General features: G+C 38.6%; 1 protein-coding gene across 2 annotated transcripts in view; it reads left to right on the top strand.

Annotated features, from left to right (window-relative positions):
* The window catches only part of acer1 (alkaline ceramidase 1), a 35,269-nt gene that overhangs the window by 13,753 nt on the left and 4,801 nt on the right, over window positions 1-16,715 (top strand). Inside the window, exons 1-4 of one of the 2 annotated variants that reach the window (NM_001112961.2) lie at window positions 4,750-4,870; window positions 7,483-7,579; window positions 15,730-15,844; window positions 16,308-16,446. In NM_001112961.2, the coding sequence (NP_001106432.1) occupies window positions 7,484-7,579; window positions 15,730-15,844; window positions 16,308-16,446 (350 nt within the window). In that variant the 5' untranslated portion in view covers window positions 4,750-4,870; window position 7,483. Of the gene's footprint in view, window positions 1-4,749; window positions 4,871-7,482; window positions 7,580-15,729; window positions 15,845-16,307; window positions 16,447-16,715 lie in introns of those variants that run through there. The other variant, XM_012969733.3, reaches the window with a different exon arrangement.

Genomic DNA, 16,715 nt, shown 5'->3' with positions numbered 1-16,715 from the left:
AAGGGATAAGCAAGATTAGATACAAAAGCAGTACAGTTAGGGTTGTCACCTGGCAAGTAAAAACAATGCTTGATGCCAATGTTATTAATAGGGAAGAAAGATAGAAATATAGGAAGGCCAGTATTTTTTTTTTTTTTTTACCAGAAAAGTTCAAGTACAGTCAACATTACAGTCAAGTACAGTACACATTATAGTCATGTGGTCTAAGAAACAGGTTGCTAAGTAAGGGATATGATATGTTATTACTTATAGAGGCTTTTAATACACGCACCAAATGTCGTACAAAATGAAGCTGACATTATCAGTGCATGTATGGCCGACTTTAGACTTGTGGGCACTTTCAAATGTGGGGTGAAGAGGTGAGTTACTTGTTCTCATTTACATATTCACTTCATCCACTACAAAATGACTATATGGAATTAAACTATACATTAATTGCAAAATGAAGAATGTAGTATATTTGATTGCATGTACCTTGTGTAAGTGGGCCAAATGACTCTTAAAATAAAGGATAAGGAAGCTTATAACTGACATAAAGAATCAGAGGGCAAACAATGTTTCTTGACATTTTTTGCCATGTACAATAGAAAATTAATTTTTTAGAGCCCAGGGTATTGAGAGAATTTACCTTGGACATCTGGGAGGTGATGAAATTTACTAGTAGCCAAGCTACCAGGAAGCACAAAAAAAAGTAATATGGTGTAGTATTTTAGTAAAAAGCATACACCAGTTTAAACACATGTTGGAGTAGCTTAAAACATTTTAAGGTGACCTAACATGCAGTCAATCTACTGACAGAAGTTCTGAGAACTTTTGATGTTTATCTGCATGATACCAAATGGACACTTAAACTGCATGTAAGTCTCTGCCTTGTGGATGTGATCAATTGACCCTTGATACCTTATTTAGTCTGGTGAGTAGATTTACTCACCGCATTTTGGGTGACAGTGAATCACCGTTGGATTGGACTGGTCACTTTTGAATGCATTGTGACCTCAACATTTTTTAAGCGAGTGTTTAAACAAGTGTATGCATTTTTACTAAAATACTATACCATATTAATATATTTTGTACGTCCTTGTAGCTTGGCTACTAGTAAACTTCATTGTTTGGATCCTGGACGGAGGGGACAAAGAAAGGGATCTGCAGTCACCACTTATCAAATTCACATACAAGTAAAGACCAAGCACATATAATGTGTGTTTCAATTGGTAGGTGTTGGTATAAATAGCTACTTCCTGTTTAATATATTTAGCCTATAACTTAGTGCTCTTGGAGGAAGAAACAAATAAGGCAATTGTGATGTTGATATCGATTTTTGCTTTTAATATCCTTTTTGGTGACCTACGTGACTTTTTTGAGAGCTTATCCCCTTTTTTGTTTATCAATTAAACAACTTAACTTTAGAACTGTAGTTATTAGAATCATCTGCCATCTACGGCTGGCATAGGACACCACCCTCTTTTGCCCTTCTTGAAGTTGTATGAAGACATGGCCCAGGCCCTGCAGGCCACCATCCATATACAGCCACAATGACATAGGTCAATATTGGGGCAGCCACTAACCACACCCTTCGAGGGTCTCAAAGACCTTCCTGTTGCTTTGAAAACTAGGAACACTGTATGACCTCCTGTTGCTAGTTATGCTTGGCAGCAATGAGGGCAAAGTCTTTAATATATATCCTAGCCAAAGCCAAAAAAGACTTCACCTGTGTGTTATACCTGGGTATGTGCCACTGCTGGAATGCCTATACTTTATTAGGGTACCTACCCTAAAAGGTAGCTACCCCCTCCTGACTTATAACATGTCCCAAATAAGTTACCTATCATTTGGGCCTGTCGACATTTGTCTGGTTTTAATGTGAGCCGAAATGTTTCCAAATGGCTAAGGACAGCATCCCACGTTTAGGAGTTGCTCTTTTAAAAGCAAATGAGAAATTGACCACATCATCCAGATGCAAAACAATGGGTAAACAAGTCCAGTATTTTATGATCCCCTGAGGGCTAAGTTCACAAAGTGTCCATGTAAAAGTCCAGTAATTAGAAGGAACTTTATGTAAATGAACCTGTAGAGCAGTTTGCACCTTATAAGAGGTTAGGTGAAAATCCAATTTACAGACTATCTAGCATGGTGGGAAAAATACAACGACCTGGCCAATTGCTTGTATGTTATTCTGTGTGGAACTGTTACATTACATGTACAATTAAGAGTATTTTGCACATCAGGAGATTAGTATGACAGATATGTTGGTATATACAGGCCATCCTTACAGAAGCGATTCTCACTGACATACTAGGTAGTCAGGAATCTTATATGAATTCAACAACCTTTTTTTAATGATAATCTACCATGATAATGTTGATAGTATAGCTACAGCAATGGTCATTTCCTTTCCATCCTTTCTCAAGCTAATACAAAACCACCTACCTGTAGTTTAAAGGAACAGTAACACCAAAAAATGAAACCATTTTAAAGTAATTAAAATATAATGTACTCCTACTCTGCATTGGTAAACGTTATGTGCTTGCTTTATAAAGACTTCTATAGTTTATATAAACAAGCTGCTGTGTAGCCACTGGGGCAGCCATTCAAGCTGAAAAAGGTACAGGCTTAGCAGAAAACAGATAAGCTTTGTAACAGAATACAATGGTATTCTACAGAATGTATCTGTTATATTACCTGTGTTGCGAATGGCTGCCCCCATGGCAACCCAGCAGCTTATTTATATAGACTATAGTAGAGTTTCTGCAACAAACACACCAGTTTTACCAGTGCATGGGAGCAACACATTATATTTTAATTACTATAAAACATTTTAACTTTTTGTTGTTACTATTCCTTTACAAAATAAATTCATGGTGTACCCTACTGATCTTGGATTCACATCAGGGTGCTCATTTTTTGGTTTGCAGTTCTGCATTTCATGGAAAATAGGATAGATAACAAGGGATTTTCCTAATTCCAATATTGCACATATTTTCTATGAATCTCTCACCTCGCCTTCTATCCAAGTTAGTCTTTTTTTTCCCCTGTCCCATGCTGCCTGCCTTGCTGATTACATTTTACCCTCTTTACTCTAGAGACACAAGCTAGTATTGGTAACAGAACACCTCATGTTGCATTTCTCAGCAAATGTTTCAAAAGACACTTGCTCATTTTATTGTACCCATTGAAGATTATTTACAATAAATATATATATATATATACATTTATATAAAATATATTCACTTAGAACTGTGAGATACTATCATCCTAGCATGTTATACTGATGAAGTTATAGGGCAAAATATGAGAATATATGTACACAGCCAAGCATAAATCACTCAGGAGTCTTTGGGGGAAAGGCCTTGCAGAGCCTTAGAGCAGTGACATCAAACATTTAAATTGTTTAAATTTAATTAATTAAAATATTATGTTCTGCTGCCCTGCACTGGTAAAAGTTTTATGTTTGTTTCAGAATGACTACTATATCTTATATAAATAAGCTGCTGTGTATTCACATGGGCAGGCATTCAAGTTCAATAACAAAAAAACATAGATTTGTTATAATTAAAACAGTAGGTAAAAAGTATGTTCAGCTCATGCCTTATTCTTTAAACTCATTTTGAATAATGGTTACACTGCCCCTTTAGGGCGAAGACACATGGGGCGATTAGTCACCCATAGACTATAATGGCCATCGCGGCGACTGTTCGCGCGTGCATTTTCGCTGCACGGATTAGTCGCCGTGACTTTTCAAAAAGTTGTGGCGACTAATTGCCCTGTGTGTCTTCGCCCTTGATGACGGAGGCAGATCAATCAGATGAACAGAGCTAAAACTAATTATACACAAAGATAAACCTGACTCTCCTAGCTGCAAACTCAACAACTACTCATAATTAGCTCCTATTACTGTCCTATATAATAAGCATGGTCAGATGTCAGTACAGGTATTGGATCCCTTATCCAGAAACCCATTATCCAGAAAGTTCCGAATTACGGAAAGGCCATCTCCCTTAGACTCCATTATAAGCAAATAATTCTAATTTTTAAAAATGATTTCCTTTTTCTCTGTAATAATAAACACTACCTTGTACTTGATCCCAACTAAGATATAATTAATCCTTATTTGATGCAAAACAAGCCAATTGGGTTAATTCAATATTTGAATAATTTTTTAGCAGACTTCAGTTATGGAGATCCAAATTATGGAAAGATCCCTTATCCGTAAAACCCCAGGTCCCGAGCATTCTGTATAATAGGTCCCATACCTGTACTACCTTAAGTAATTTATTAGATTTCAGGCCCTCTGGACAAAAGGCTATAGAGGAAACTTTGACTATTAATATGGTCTGAGCTACATCTAATCTAATGGAACAGTAACATAAAAAAATTAAAGTGTTTTAAAGTAATTAAAATATAATGTACTGTTGCCCTGCAACAGATCTATAAGAAGGATCATGACAGATTTCAGTCAAAAATAAATACGTTTAGCAATGGTGAGGAGAATAATGCACCAAATTTAAACAGACCCACAATGCACTGAGCCCCAATATTTATCCTTACATACATAAATTAATAAATCTGTGCAATGCATAATCATATATGTGTGTGTGTATATGTAGTAATCTTCAGCTGTGTCACAGTTCTCAGTGTCTGGGACACACACCCAGCCTTATCTTTGTCACACACCCAGCTCCTTTTGTGCCTCCCACACAACCAGCTCCCTTTGTAACACTAACAGCTACAACCATATCCATCTGGGATTCTTGAATATTCAAATGCCCTTGTGTAATAGCTCCCTGTGTAACCTCACTCCTCTTTGTGATATCCCTCTGTGAGTCCTTGACTGATGCGAGCACTTAGCTAGTTACGTCTTGGTAACTTAAAGGTATGTATGACTAGCTCACTTCTATTGCTGGCTTTTGCTTGGAGGTAGAATGCACGTTTCTATGAGTCTCTGGAACGTCTTCATTATAACTTAGTATCTGTTGATATAAGTGATCCCTTATGAAGCTGATGAAGAGGAAGATAAAATGCATACATAATAAGTGACACATTGATTTTAGTTCCAAAGCCTGGATGTGGCTGTACTCTGCAACTGTGTGCCAGTGCACTGGGCAGTCTCTCACATGGATTTATGCCAATGTTTCAGTTTTACCTGTCGCTGTTGCAGCTGGCACCAAACCCACGAGAAAAGGCAAAATACTATTAGCTTTCCAATATACACAGAGCAATACATTTCGCAATACATTACATTTCAAACTTAGAAGATTTGAATTGTAAGAGATGATTTGGGATGGTCTGACAGAAAGGCAGGTTTTTCTAGTCTGTGCCTCTTCTTGGTGTTTTCTTTTCAGCTTTTGCTTCTTACTATTTGCCACTTCTTTACTCATTTATTACTAGTTTCTCATGTATGTTTGTTACTCATCAATTCAATCACCTAGTCACTCAATACCAAAACACTCCTTAAAGGAACAGTAACACCAAAACATTCAAGTGTATAAAAGAAATTACAATATAATGTACTGCTGCCCTGCACTGGTACAACTGGGGTGTTTGCCTCAAAACACTACTATGGTTTATATAAAGAATGCTGCTGTGTAGCCATGGGGGCAGCCATTCAAAGGAGAAAAGGCACAGGCACTTAGCAGATAACAGATAAAACACTATTGTATTCTACAGAGCTTATCCGTTATCTGCTATGTAACCTGTGCCTTTTCTCCTTTTTTCCAGCTTGAATGGCTGCCCCCAGGGCTACACAGCAGCTTATTTATATAAACTATAGTAGTGTTCCTGAAGCAAACACACAACTTTTACCAGTGCAGGGCAACAGTACATTATATTTCTTTTACTTTAAAACTCTTTAATTTTTTGGTGTTACTGTTCCTTTAAGGGCTCTGGCACACAGGGAGACTAGTTGCCCGCGATAAATCTCCCTTGTTGCCATCCCACTGGCAAGAATGTAAATCGCCGGTGGGAGGGCATTTCTGGGAGATTAGTCGCCAGCGACAAGGGAGATTTGTCGCGTGCAACTAATCTCCCCGTGTGCCAGAGCCTTAATTGTATTCATTTTTGAGGTTTTGACTTGGCGGTCATCTTTTACTTCCGAATATTATGTATCATATAACTCATAAGACTCACATCATATATTGGTTGCATGGTGTGCTATGGTTACCATAGTCCCTCTAGATTGTTAGCTCTTGTAGGTAGCACTTTCTGATCCTATTTTATTTTGTAGCCCATGTTTGTTAAGTTTACAACCCCTGTTTGTTATAAATATTATTTATTATTATTATATTAAATATTATAATAATTATTTCAAAGTGCTGCATAACTTGCTGGCTGTTTGTGGGTGACTTTAGACTGTAAGCTTCACGTAGGCAGGGACAGGTGGGAATCATATATATACTCAATAATGGGCTGTGGTTAAGGTGCCACCTTGCTGATATTTTATAGGCCTGGCCTATAAAAATGATATTTGATATAGGGGCACATTTATCAAAATATGATTATTTCCAAATACAAAAAAATCTAGTTTTCATGGAATTTTTGCGACTTTTTCGTTAATTTGGGCGACTTTTTCATACTTTGCGACAATTTATGCTGCAATTTGTGTGACAAAATCGTATTTGTCGCGACGAGTATGAAAGTTTCAGATTCATTAAAGCTTCGTTATCGTGATTTTCCTTGGGCCAGGTTGGAGCTGCAGAGTTTATATTGTATACAATGAAGCAATCCATAGCAACTAATCAGCAATACCCTTTGTCATGTCTACTGCAAGCAGAATGAAGAGGGTACATGACCATTGCTTGCTATCACTTTCTGCAACAGTGAAGAGTTGTCTGATGTTAAAAAAAAGTAAATAAGCCATAAGAACACTAAAATGCTAAATTCTCATATTCTTCCTTGATAATATGGACCACAGTTACCGTACTTTGCCCCACTTATGTCTTAAACTTTTTTAGGTCTGAAGTCTGCTGTTACACTGATACAAAGAAATTCCCTTGTTAATGGAGGCAAAATGTTCTGCTTATTACTTTCCTTTTTTGTATTTTGCAATATGTACTTTCGATCCTGGTTTGAATGACAGCATTTTACCTGCATGCTGAAACCATAAGAAACAGAGAACAGTGTATGCATAGTCTCGTGTCATTACTTTGAATCCACAGCTAGACTGGAATCCCTGTATGTTCATTTAAAATGTGGAAGAACTTGTTTGGTACATAAGTAAAGCCATTTACTCCAGTAACCTTTTAAACATATTCTTTTATTGTTATAACAGTTTTCACAGCGACACAGATTTCTCCCTAACATGACTCCTTTTCCCTCCCTCTGTCCCAACAAACCTATGCCATATGTATACATTTATTTTGACCCTCTGTCAATCTTATTTCCATCTCACACTGCACCTAATACTAAATACACGTTATTTTCCAATGCCACTTGTCCTTTCAAAAAAAAAAAAAACCCTGCTGACCTTCTTCTCTCCTGTTCCTACAGAATGCCACCCAGTATATTTGCAAGACAGAGTTCAGAGATTGACTGGTGTGAAGGCAATTACCTGCATTCTGAGTATGTGGCAGAATATTATAACACGGTGAGTGCAAGGCCCTAAGAAATTCTGGCAGCGATGCCAATCAATCATATTGCATGCTTCACATGTTTACATGTTTTGTAATGAAAATACCAGAATGAGTAATTGTTTGTTTATTCACTTGTTCACCTTGTAACCTCTTTACCTTCTCTAAAGGTGCTGCTGAGTCTGCAGGTAATTTCAGCCTTGTATGGAACTCTTGTTAAAGTTTGCATTTTTTTGTCCAAAATTTGCCCCCTTGTGGACAGTCACTGGCAGATTGCATTCAAGCCAGTAAGTGCACACACAGGGCAAAAGTTGACCAAATCAGCATGTTCTTTGCTAGTGTGAAAAAAGCCTTATAAATATGTAATTATAGGTGTTATACTTAGCGCAATTTAGCAACAGCATTTTGTTTAGTGGCCCTTTTTTATGTATTCGCTAATACTAAGTAGATATGCCTGTTAGCTAAAAACATGACCAGTATGACTGAGATAACTAATCCCTAAATATTTATGAAATACAGCGGCTTGTAGGCAAACTAATAAGTATAGTGCATGGGTGTCTCTATACTCAATGACCAATTAAACATTCATGTCACGTATATATATGTCTGACAGCTGCTACAACTAGGAGTGGGTACTATATCGCACATGTAACTGAGAGCCTTGCCATTTGTAAGAATCACATGATCAGCATATCTGTGTTTAGAGGAACATATACAGCCTATCCACTCTCAGGTAACTTTGCTTAGTTTAGGTTTGCTTAGTGAGCAAAAAAGTTACTTGTGCATAAATACCAAGTATCTAGGTTCCAACCATGCCAAATTGGAAAATTAAATGTTACCAAGGGCCTAAAAGTAAAAATGCAAAGCAAAATGTAAAGGCTTCCAATTGTTTTCGTAACTATTGATTTACCATATAAGGTAAAATAAAGTGCAAAAATTTTTAACAACTTCATTCTGTTCATTTGTTCAAAATGCCCTGTTTTTCAGAAAATGAGAGGCTGCATCGCTCCTTTAGTTATTCTTTGGTTACTGCCAATCTTTAATATTGCAGACAGTTTTTGAGGTATTTTTACTTACCAGGAATAATTAACAAAATATAAGGTATTTAAGCAGGTTGTATGGACTAAATAACAAATCATTATCAAAAAAGACTTTATGATCTCAAGGCTTGGGCCAAGTTAGAGTTTAAATTGTGAAAAAAAACCCATTATAACTATGATAATTTGCCCTGAAACGTATTCTCAGGTTGCTAGCAGTGGCATCATAGGGTTTGCAATATATCTTCCATCTAGCTCCCATTAGAGAACACATAGGGGGTGATTTATCAAACTCGATTCCAGTTTTTTTGCACTTAAAAAACTCGAATTTGAGGAATTTGAGTTATGGTTTGAAAACTCTAATGTCTGGTATTTATTAAGCCCAAAAGTCAATGAGAGTTGTCATAGGCAAAGTCAAGCAATATTTTAGTTTTTTATTTGAATTTTATTATTACATAATATAATTAAGACACGAAAACTACACCACTAATACAATCAGGAACTAGCAGCTTCACTTTTTGTAAATATGCAGTGTATTTCAGTTAAGTGTACCTGCTACCATGCTGATCCCATATTGCTCTATGGAATGATGGACATATGGAGTTTTGTAGGCGTATTGGCAGAAAAACGCATACGATGGTGTAGCCTGGCAGGTGCTGGCATGTAAGCGCCCTGTGGGATTACAATGCTGTGTAATGCTGTGTCGCTGCGCAACAAATCTCCCCGATATGCCATCCCACCGGCTAGAATGTAAATCGCCGGTGGGATGGCATACGCAGCGGCGAAATCGCCGAAGTTTCCTCCCAAGGCAACGTTGACGATTTCAGCAAATCGCCGCGCCACGTATGCCATCCCGCTGGCAGGTAAAATACCGGGCAGGTAACAATCCTAGCTAAATCTAAGACAAGATGATACTGCTGCTAACTCCTGACCATGCTTGCAGCTTATTAGCCAAAACAATAGCCTTACTTGCATACTGCCATCATGTACAAAAACTGTGCCAGTTTAGTCTAAATGCAATATTTTATTCTATGTTTTTGACATGTGCAAGGCAATAAATATCTCTCAGATATCAGAGCCCCTTTTTATTGCCAGCTTTACCAGGTAGTGTTAAATAAAAAAAACTAGGAACTTGCCGGTCAGTATGGCAGTCGTTGTAAATGAGCAAGTTTGGTCACCAGGGATGCAAATACTCATGAATTATTAATCATTAATCACAGTGAAACAAACGTTTTGTGTGCATTTCTCTTATTTGCATTGCCATATAGAAAGGGGGAAGGAACAGTGACAATATCTGAAATGTCTCAAACACAAAGTTTAACTCTTGACTGCCATAGAGTTGCCTGAATAGAGTCTACTGGATTTATTATAGTATAAAAGCAGTTTCTCCACCAATTTGGTTGATCTGAAAAAACAAAACCCATGTAAATTTTCCCTTTATACTGATTTGATATAAATGCTTCAGTGTAAAGCTGGCCATACACGGGCTTGCTTGGCAAGGGCAGCGAGTGAGCGGATCTTCTGCCGACATCCCACCTAGGGGCGGGCGATATTGGCCTAATTCCATCGTTTGGCCCTAGGGCCTAACCATCAAATTAAAATGGCGGGTATAAGTGCTGTTGGTTCAGGGGCTGCATCAATGAGCCGATGCGGTCCCCGATCCAATGGAAAAATCAAACCTCCCCAATCGAGATCTGGGCTATTTCAGACCAGATGCCGGTTGAGCAAGCCCATCGTTTGTGCCCATACAGGGGCCGATAAGCTGCCGAATCGGTCTAATGGTGGCCATTCACGGGCCGATTGTAGATCGATTCAGTGAAATACCGGGCAGGTAACAATCCTAGCTAAATCTAAGACAAGATGATACTGCTGCTAACTCCTGACCATGCTGGCAGCTTATTAGCCAAAACAATAGCCTTCCTGATTAATATCTGTTCAGTGATAAATTAGATATAGATTATAGATATCAGACGAGGACCTAGTGGATGTGGTCCTCGACCAACAGTTTCAAATAGATCTCTCATGTTATATGGTAAATGGCCAAGGGGCAAAACAACCAGATCAATTCAATTGGGTCTACCATGATGGTCAGTAGGGCAATTGATGAAAGATTTGCTTATTCAGCAGAGCTGCCTTACTTGCATACTGCCATCATGTACAAAAAAAAAACTGTGCCAGTTTAGTCTAAATGCAATATTTTGTTCTATGTTTTTGACATGTGCAAGGCAATAAATATCTCTCAAATATCAGAGCCCCTTTTTATTGCCAGCTTTACCAGGTAGTGTTAAATAAAAAAAACTAGGAACATGCCGGTCAGTATGGCAGTCGTTGTAAATGAGCAAGTTTGGTCACCAGGGATGCAAATACTCATGAATTATTAATCATTAATCACAGTGAAACAAACGTTTTGTGTGCATTTCTCTTATTTGCATTGCCATATAGAAAGGGGGAAGGAACAGTGACAATATCTGAAATGTCTCAAACACAAAGTTTAACTCTTGACTGCCATAGAGTTGCCTGAATAGAGTCTACTGGATTTATTATAGTATAAAAGCAGTTTCTCCACCAATTTGGTTGAGCTGAAAAGACAAAACCCATGTAAATTTTCCCTTTATACTGATTTGATATAAATGCTTCAGTGTAAAGCTGGCCATACACGGGCTTGCTTGGCAAGGCCGGCGAGTGAGCGGATCTTCTGCCGACATCCCACCTAGGGGCGGGCGATATTGGCCTAATTCCATCGTTTGGCCCTAGGGCCTAACCATCAAATTAAAATGGCGGGTATAAGTGCTGTTGGTTCAGGGGCTGTATCAATGAGCCGATGCGGTCCCCGATCCAACGGAAAAATCAAACCTGCCCAATCGAGATCTGGGCTATTTCAGACTAGATGCCGGTTGGGCAAGCCCATCGTTTGTGCCCATAGAGGGGCCGATAAGCTGCCGAATCGGTCTAATGGTGGCCGATATTCAGTGGGGGATATCAGAAGAAGATGTGCTCACTTAGCAACCTCGCCAGGCGAGCAGATCGGCAGCTAGAATCGGCCCATGTATGGCCACCTTAAGTCTCTAATTGCTGGAGTTCCTAAGATGACTACTAAACTATATTATCTGTATATCTACTGGATTATTGGCTAATAAAGTGCAAAATCTGCAACATGGTCCTCAGGACTCCCAGGCCAATTTGGGGGGAGCAGAAATATTTAAAAAGTAAAGAAACACCATTATATATCAAAAAGTTATTTATTAGGAAAGACTGCAACTGTAGGATACTGTGTTTATCAAGGCAAGATGTGTCAGTAACATTTTAAACATGGCCTGACCAACCTGCAGCCTTCAGCTGTTATTCAGCTACAAAAACAGCAATGTCTAAACTCACACTTTTGATAAATATGCCCCTAAGAGTAATCAAACTATCAATAGCCTTTGTTTTGAAAACAACCTTATCTATAGAAGTGAATAATATTTAGAGGTCTCCCGCCCAAAAACAGTTTTTTTGTATGATGAAACTTCGCAATATCCAATCATTTAACATTTTCAAAGTTATTTTTCAAATTTCCAATGTTAAAGCTATAGGTTAAAGTCACTGCAGAAAGCAGTGTTTGTTTATAGCTTTCCGATCACTGTGTCTGACAATCTATCAGTAGTCAGTTCTCCTCCTGTTCTGTTTAGCTAGCTTGCAAAATAGTTTAAGGAGACAGAGCCAGGAGTGATACAAAGTGCCAGACAAATAAGGACACTTTACTCCCTGCAACTATCTTCATTAAAGGCACTTGCATCCAAAGCCACCAGTTTCATATTGTGAGCAAGTGTATCTATTGACACTGGGGAACCCTGACACTAAGGCCACCTTGTGCCTAAATAAACATGTAGATATCATTTGACACTAAGCACCAGTCCAATACAGTACAGCTGCTGTACAATTTCACACATTCAGCAGCTTTTCCAATAAAAAAAACCTCTTCTGACCAACTGCTCACTTTCCCGTATTTGAAGATGATTCAGCAGCTTCAGTGGCCCATGCATTTGCAGAGGGGCACTGTTTAAGTAAACTGCCCAGTAGGCCCATTGAGAAACAGAAAAAACATAGAAAGCCACAATGATGAGTAGGGAGGTATAAGGGCAGATCTGAGTTACTACTGCAGCTCTGTTAATTGTAATTGTTAATTGTAATGCCACAGCTTATTTAATAATGATGTATTATTTACCTGTTGCTAGATGTATCAGGGTGTTACATCTAGCATACTGGACTATGCTGTAAAGAAAATACATTTTCCTGCTCCAAATCAGTAAGTAGATCCTTAGTATAGGAGAGACCTGGGGCAATATAGGCCTCAGCATAACTAGCTGTCCCATAAGTGCTGTTGTAAATTTCAGGATTAGAACCCTGTCCATCTTGCTTCCTTCTCCCACACCCCATTGTACAGCCACTGTTTCTTAATCCTAACAACTTTGTATCGCTACCCTCTGTAGTAATGATACAGAATATAAAGGAACTTGTCCAACCTTTGACCTTCCAGCCATGCAAACTGTTACCTTGCAGCTGAGGTTAAATTACAACTTCCTGCATCCCTTGGCATGTTTTGCCTATTACATGGTTTTAATTGTAGTTTGTAGCTAGAGACCAATAGTTGGACATTCTTCATGGGGAGTGCAAAAGCAGGTGCAAAGGTTGCACCACACCTAGTAGCCCATAGCAACTAATGTTTGACTTCATTATTTAAACTGAAGCGGCGCTTTAAAATTCTGACTGTTAATTGGTTGTTACTGAACAAACATTAACTTGTTAATGCATAAGCCCTAGCTGTTTGTTTAAATATCCCACCTTATAATATACACCTTCCCACAGGCACAGTTTCCCAAAGACTACAGGTGATGCAGAAACAAATCTAATGTGTGTTTGCACATGTCTTTTAAAGAGGGCTTATGGATCTTCCTGAATAGACTACCCAGAACTAGGAGAAGCATTTTACAAAGCATACATATGGGCGGATTAACCATTAGGCATACCTAGGCTATAGCCTAAGGGCCCATGTGATCAGGGGGGTCCATCTAGTTTTTTAAAAATATTATTTTTCAGCTCTACTCTTCCATATCTGTTTTACTTATTACCTTATTTACAAGGTGCATGTTCACCCAAGCTCTTAGCTCTCTATGCCTTGTTGCCTCTAGATAGCTGAGAGTTGCGCACACAAAGCTTGTAAAAGAGATTCGGAAGAGTAGAGCTTAGAAATAATATTTTTAAATAGCTAGATGAGACCCCCTGATTACATGGACCCTTTCTTTGCCTGCTAACTGTGGTCTGTTCTGTATCTGTGTCTACAGATACAGCCTAGAAGTGGGGCTTGTGCAAAATATAGCCTAGGGGTCCCACATATCATTAATTCGCCACTGAGCATACAAATACAAAACTAACCTCTATTTTCTAGCGTATGGCCTCACAGCCCCTGAAAAGTAAGGCAAGGTAGGAAAGAGGTTTGTTTTAGGGCACCTGCCCCAATAAAATGTGCCCTTAGGATGCACTGGGGACAATAACGTTGAGTTTATAAAACAATTACCACTCTGTAAGAACATTAAAGCATAGGTAGGGGGATGAAGCCCACTGTAATTGTCTTCAGCCTATCCTCTTCAACAAGGGGTGGCAGAGGATCCACTGGGCCCCTCTGATTACTCATAACACATGTTCCAGATTGTGATCCCAATGATTTATTCTGCAGCTCACCAGACCAGACTCCCATGATATACTAGTTTCCTGCTAATTGTCCCTTTCCTGGGGTAATTTATTATGCACACAGTGTAAGGACAAATCCCCACCTGGTGTAGGAGAGGGAGGGTATCCTCATTAATTAAAGCTGTTTTTTTTATATTTTAAAAGCTTATTTACTTAGAATTACACTTGCTTTCCAGCCAATGTAGAATTTGGGACTGAATAACACAAAGCCAACTTTTCTTGATTTGTTTGTCCTATTTAGTTGTATAATTTAAGTTGCATAAGGCAGGGAGGAGGACAATAAAGAACTGGGAGGAAGACAGTGTGGGACTGAGAGTAGGAACTGGGAGGAGGAAAGCAAAGGGTACAATTATATTAAAGCACATTCTAGAAAGAAAGCCAGGTATCTTCTTTAGGGTTACCATCTCACCTCTTTAATAGAGGACACTTATACATGCTGTAAGGTGGATGCAAGGATCAAGAATCTGTGTGCAATCAGGCTACCAACTTGCAGTATGTGTATTCAGTCTGTCATCTAAAGAAATAAAGCCTAACTGAAGAAGGGGGGCAGAAATGTTGTCCGGCTTCTGTACCAGCCCAAGGCAAACACAGCCCCTTAGCAGGGAAGATCTCTGCCCCCAAAGATGCCCCAGTAGCTCCCTATCTTCTTTTCTGCGGATTCCCTGCACATGTTCTGTGCTGCTGTCACTTACCTGAGCTTAGGGGCTGACTCACAATATACTGTATATATAGAATATGAATGTCACAAAATAAGAAACCAGGCCAATTAGCATCAGAATTTAATAATCATCCCTGTGGTATCAACTTATATGACAGGCCAACCTCATTTTCTGCTTGATAATTTGCAACAACCCCAACAGCTGCTCATAGCAGACAGAGCATGTGAGTGTCACAGACACAAGATGGTGACCCCCTGTGAAAACTTTGAAATCCTCAATTATTGCTGCAATTGAGATCCTGAAACTTTAGGCTGATGTAGTATGTTCAGTATATAAAATATGTCATTTAGGCTATATTCATTTTCAGGGTTTAGTTCTCTTTAAAGTGGTGATATGGTAACCCTAATTTCTTTTTCCATAGAAAAAACTTGAACTGAATTTTCACTTGAAGCAGCTCCAATTATTTTTTATGGTGAGAGCAATGAGGTTGTGGAATGCCCTGCCTGGTAATGTTGTGATGGCAGGTTCTATTAATGCCTTTAGGAAAGGCTTGGATGACTTCTTCAACAAGCATAGTATCCAAGGTGCATCAATAGGTCTATATACGTATAGGCATCTATATGCACTTAGGGTCATTTGGAAGGGTCAAAAGTGATGGATTATTTTCTTTTTTTAAAACAAACTATGTAGCTATGTGTTCTGCAAAATCCTCTTTATCTTTTAACATTATCTCACTCCATACAGGTCAGTAATGTTGTCTTTCTTTTGGTTGGCCCCCTGATGATGTATCTGCTGCACCCATATGCTTGCACACGCTCACTGGCAGTTCATCTTGTATGGCTTATGTTTATTGCTGTTGGTAAGTGGCCAAGGAATGCACATTTGCCCTCTGAGTGTTCATTTATGAGTATAGGAGCTAAATTGCACTAGTGCAGTTGCCAGGAGCAACCTATCTTTGCTTTCATTTTATACTGTTTAATATGAATTGCTGATTGGTTGCTGTTGGCAACTGCAGTTGTTTAGTTTAGCACCTATGTTCGTAAATAAGTCTGGGTCTAAAAAATGTACGTAAGGGCTCTATGTGACTGAAAAATCAATTTTGGTGTGGTAGTTGGGTTCTCTAAATCTTTACTAAGCTCTACTAATGTGTTGCTGTAATAATAAAAAATAAATTTGCCTGTTGAATAAATACTACATGTCCATTTCACCCCAGTGTTTTTTCAATACATGAATAAGATCCTATACTTTCTGTTGTGTAAGGTTGAGCTTATAAGCTACTATATTGACAGAAATGCTTAGTAACTACAGCTTTTTATTTTCAGGCCTTTTTTCTATGTACTATCACATGACTCTAAGTTACATGGGCCAGTTGCTGGATGAGATCTCCATTCTTTGGGTTATTGCGGTAGGCTATTCTATCTGGTTTCCAAGGCCCTGTTTCCCAGACTTCATAAAGAACAGGTGAGGATGAGTTTCTGGCTTGGGATGCACAATGAATTTGTGTTCCCAACAGAAAATATTGGGAACACAAATATATTGTGTCTTACCTGCTATTGCTGCTGCATTCCCCTCTGTAGGGTTTCTCAGTCTAGACATAGTTGTTTCCTGCAAATAAAAGGCAAAAGCTGTGTTTATTGCTTATCTACCAGTTCACACTACAAATAGCTGCAACCGTAATAGTTCAGTTTGAATACTTACCTAGAGACTCTTTAACCCTTTTGTTACTACCT

The sequence above is a fragment of the Xenopus tropicalis genome, chromosome 1 (assembly GCF_000004195.4).
Source record: "Xenopus tropicalis strain Nigerian chromosome 1, UCB_Xtro_10.0, whole genome shotgun sequence".
NCBI lineage: Eukaryota > Metazoa > Chordata > Amphibia > Anura > Pipidae > Xenopus > Xenopus tropicalis.
Note: the sequence above shows the minus strand (reverse complement) of the source record. Positions and strands in the feature narration are given on the sequence as shown.